The sequence below is a fragment of the Glycine soja genome, chromosome 16, assembly GCF_004193775.1.
Source record: "Glycine soja cultivar W05 chromosome 16, ASM419377v2, whole genome shotgun sequence".
Taxonomy (NCBI): domain Eukaryota; kingdom Viridiplantae; phylum Streptophyta; class Magnoliopsida; order Fabales; family Fabaceae; genus Glycine; species Glycine soja.
Genome location: NC_041017.1, coordinates 30,843,009 through 30,847,070, shown reverse-complemented (window position 1 = coordinate 30,847,070; position 4,062 = coordinate 30,843,009). Strand labels below are relative to the sequence as shown.

The window sequence follows — 4,062 nt, the reverse complement described above, 5'->3', positions numbered from 1 at the left end:
ATATTAAAGCAACAATAATATTATAACAAGATATCAAATTTATTTAGTTATCAGGTGTTTCACTAACAAAAATTAACAATATTAATAACTAATATTTGCTGATAATAAAATCAATAATTTCATGAAAAAACACATATTTTTTTATCACACTGAACCCCACATCGACCATTTAAAACATGGACCCTGTTCTTAATTTGTCATCTTGGAAGTAGCATCGTCTCTTCTTAATTGCAATAATGGTGTTCGTTACAGTGAAGTCTCTAGAAAGTGCACACCGGTTGAGGAACCAAAAATTACCTGTAATAACAGGTTATTAATCGGGAGAAAAAAATATTAAGAAATTAAAACAACACAGCATGAATTAGAAAAAAAAATATTAGAAAAAAAGATAAATTATACTATAATAGAGAAAGGAAATAAGTTTAACGGGTATCAGGTTTGAGATTAAAAAAAAAAAAGAAGACGACTTGTTTAACCGGTAATTTATTTTAATAGTTTTATTTTTTTTTTCAAAATTATAAGAAATAAGCATTCACTCAAATTAGAGCTTTTAAAATTGTAATCCAGACGTGCATTACATCTTAGGTTAAAACTAAAACCAAACATGTGTTATACTTTTCAAAGCCAACAATTCAACTTTTTGTCCAGAGACACCAAACTTGACCGACCCATTTCATGTTAATATATAGCCATAAGGTATACTAAATAATTACTACAACTCTGAGAAGAAAACATAATAATGGGTTCACAAAATTGTATGGATAGGAAGCACTATGTTCTGGTGCATGGGGCATGCCATGGAGCTTGGTGTTGGTATAAGCTCAAGCCACGCTTGGAATCTGCAGGCCATAAGGTCACAGTACTTGACCTTGCAGCTTCTGGAACCAACATGAAGAAAATTGAAGATGTTGATACTTTCTCAGAGTATTCTGCGCCTTTGTTGCAGCTAATGGCCACAATTCCCTCAAATGAGAAGTTAGTTCTAGTTGGTCACAGCCTTGGAGGGCTGAACATAGCACTTGCAATGGAGAAATTCCCAGAAAAGGTAGCAGTTGGTGTTTTCTTAACAGCTTTTGCTCCAGACACTGAACACCACCCATCTTATGTCTTGGAAAAGGTATGCTTCTTCTACTAGCTAGTCTTGAGGTTACTTCTGAAAATTTTCATCAAATTTCATGATTATACAATGGTAAAATTGGCATTTGCTGCTCAACAATATGAATTATGGAACTCGTTGAAGATACATGCTTGGGCCGGAGTGTTCATGGGAAAAAGAAAATACGTACTCCCGTTCAAACACTTTCTCTTTAATTTTATTTTTGTCATTCTTTTCTTTTAAAAATAAAAAAAAATTAACTTTTAATTAAAATATATTTTTGATTCTTTTTATATTTGTATTTAAATTTAAAAAAGAAAAGAAAAAATTCTCACACACCACTTTCAACCAACTAATTATAACTTGGTCAATACATCCTATTTTTTAATAGATGTTTATCATTATAATAATGTCTCTCAAATAGATCATATCTTTTTGGATATCTTAAGTAGAGTTTTGAAATTTGGATCAACTTGGCCAATCTGACTGATTGAATTGTGATCCGGTGACTGAATCCGATTGAGTCTTACATTCGATCGGATATGTTTTTGACCCAAAGTAATTGGGAATGACTAAATTGAGTTTGAGGTTAAACCGGTGATCCGTTGACTTAGACTAGATCACTTATCTTATTTTTTTAATTGGTTATAGCTCGAAATGACATCGTTTCAATTTCAAGCCATGTTAATTTTACAAACCCTATCCTTCCTCACGCAGTTTCGCTCTATTTCGTCGCTTCGTTTGCTAACCTCTTCTTCCTTCCTCACAGTCTCTTTCCTTCCTCTTGCTCATAGTCTCTTTCTCGGTCTCTCACAGCCCCACCTTCTACACCATTACTGGCCAACAGCCAACCTCTCCTTTCTTCCTCTCGCCCTTCCTCTCGTTGTGCCAAATATCGGTTTTCTTTCTCCAGTGAACTAGTGATCCGATGCCATGATCAGATTAGTTATTTGACCAGTTTTTAAAACTATGATCTTAAGACTACACTTTCCATTTACTTATCTTTTGTGTGTGACATCCCACTTGTTTTTTCTTATTATAACTAATGGAATCTACCTTAGTTAATTGAATAAGATGTTACTTAAATAAGATGTGTGAGTGTTATAAATTTGTTAATATCTATATTTAATTTCTACTTAAAAGAAATACTTATACTTATTCTTATATGTAAGAATATATTTCAAATACTATTTAAATTATTAATTATTTAGAATAATTTTTCTTCTAATTTAAAATTTCCTCTTTTTCCCTTTGAATTACATTAATATACATGGTCATCATTCTTGTAATTCTTTAAAGATAATTAATATTAAACTTCTTTAATTAGATTTAAACTATCAAATGATTATGTCAATAAAAAATAGACACGAATATCTACACTTTTGTGAATTGATACACATAACACACGATTTCACATTTCATCGCCAAAAATAAAGAGTAATTAAGAGAATTGCAGTTATCTTTACCATATATTAAACTAATTAGTATCTTTTACTCCAATAGTACAATGAGAGGACCCCGTTAGCTGCATGGTTAGACACTGAATTTGCTCCAAGCGGAAACAAAACATCAATGTTCTTCGGCCCCAACTTCTTGTCCGACAAGCTCTACCAACTGTCCCCTATTGAGGTAATTACATGTTACATATATCCATCATTGTCTTAGTTGTCAATTACTAGCGAATTAAAGTAATATGCTGGAAAGTCTTCGAAGTTTTTCAAATCTTCAATAAAAACAAATTAATATACGGATTGGATTTTGCAGGACTTGGAATTGGCCAAGACTTTAGCAAGGCCATCATCGCTCTTCATGGAAGACTTGACTAAACAAAAGAACTTCTCCAAAGAGGGATATGGGTCAGTTCCACGTGCCTTTATTGTTTGCACGGAGGACCTTGGAATTCCATTGGAATATCAGCTCTTGATGATCCAAAATGTTGGGTTCAATGACGTTGTAGAGGTCAAAGACGCAGATCATATGGTTATGCTTTGCAAGCCACAAGAACTATTCGATTCCCTCCAGCAGATAGCGACTAAATATGCATGAATTCACGAAGCATGTTTTAATTAGTTTTATTTCTTGTCTTTGAGTTTGACTTGTGCTAAAATTTTAAGATGTCGTTTTAAACCACGAGACAAATCAATAAAGCGGAGAGATATATTGCCACTTATGTGACTTTTTCGGTACATATACATGGATCTGTGTAAATTTTATGCTTTAAACAACTACTATATATGAAGTTGTAGTAGTTCTTGTCAATTCATGTTGATGAACAAGTGAAACTTATCAAATAATTATATATATTGATTCTATATAGTAAATAAATGAACTCATCTAAATTTTAAGTTAAGTGCATATTAAGTAAAATATTATTTAGTAGTTTAATAATATATACGTATATATACATTAAAAAATTTGTATTACTAGCTATATATATTGGGTATGAGATGGGATCAAATCATTAGAAATACTTAATTATAAAATTTTGGTTAGTAATTTTCTAGTCAGAAAAAATTAATAAATTTTGATAAATTATAGTATTAATTAAATTAGTTTCAAATATAAATTTTGGTTAAAGTCTTGAAAATTTAGACACGACCTCGAGAACAGCTGTAGAGAACAAAAATGTGGGATAAGAAAATGAAACCTGCCATACATACCTTGAATGAACAACAAACAACAAACGAGAGAAACAGCTGTAAAGAACAATTCTGGCATACCTTACACAAGGTTGGTGTTCTTTTCTAACCAACATAATTAAGATTTTTGGTTTTTTATGAAATATTGTAATGTTAAACAATAGGTAGGCCACAAAATCAACTTCCCCACCTACCTTACACCAGGTTGGAGGAGGACGTACTGCACATCACTAAGAAAATTCTGGCATGATGTTCTTTTCTAACCAACATAATTAAGATTTTTGGTTTTTTATGAAATATTGTAATGTTAAACAAATTTCGATTTTT

General features: G+C 31.5%; 1 protein-coding gene across 1 annotated transcript; it reads left to right on the top strand.

The window, feature by feature from the left end:
• The first annotated feature begins 588 nt into the window (after window positions 1-588).
• Window positions 589-3,284, top strand: LOC114389473 (salicylic acid-binding protein 2-like). Its single transcript, XM_028350167.1, has 3 exons — window positions 589-1,117; window positions 2,600-2,725; window positions 2,861-3,284. The coding sequence occupies exons 1-3, from the start codon at window positions 740-742 to the stop codon at window positions 3,140-3,142; spliced, it is 786 nt and encodes a 261-aa protein (XP_028205968.1). The 5' UTR covers window positions 589-739; the 3' UTR covers window positions 3,143-3,284.
• The last annotated feature ends 778 nt before the right edge of the window (window positions 3,285-4,062 follow it).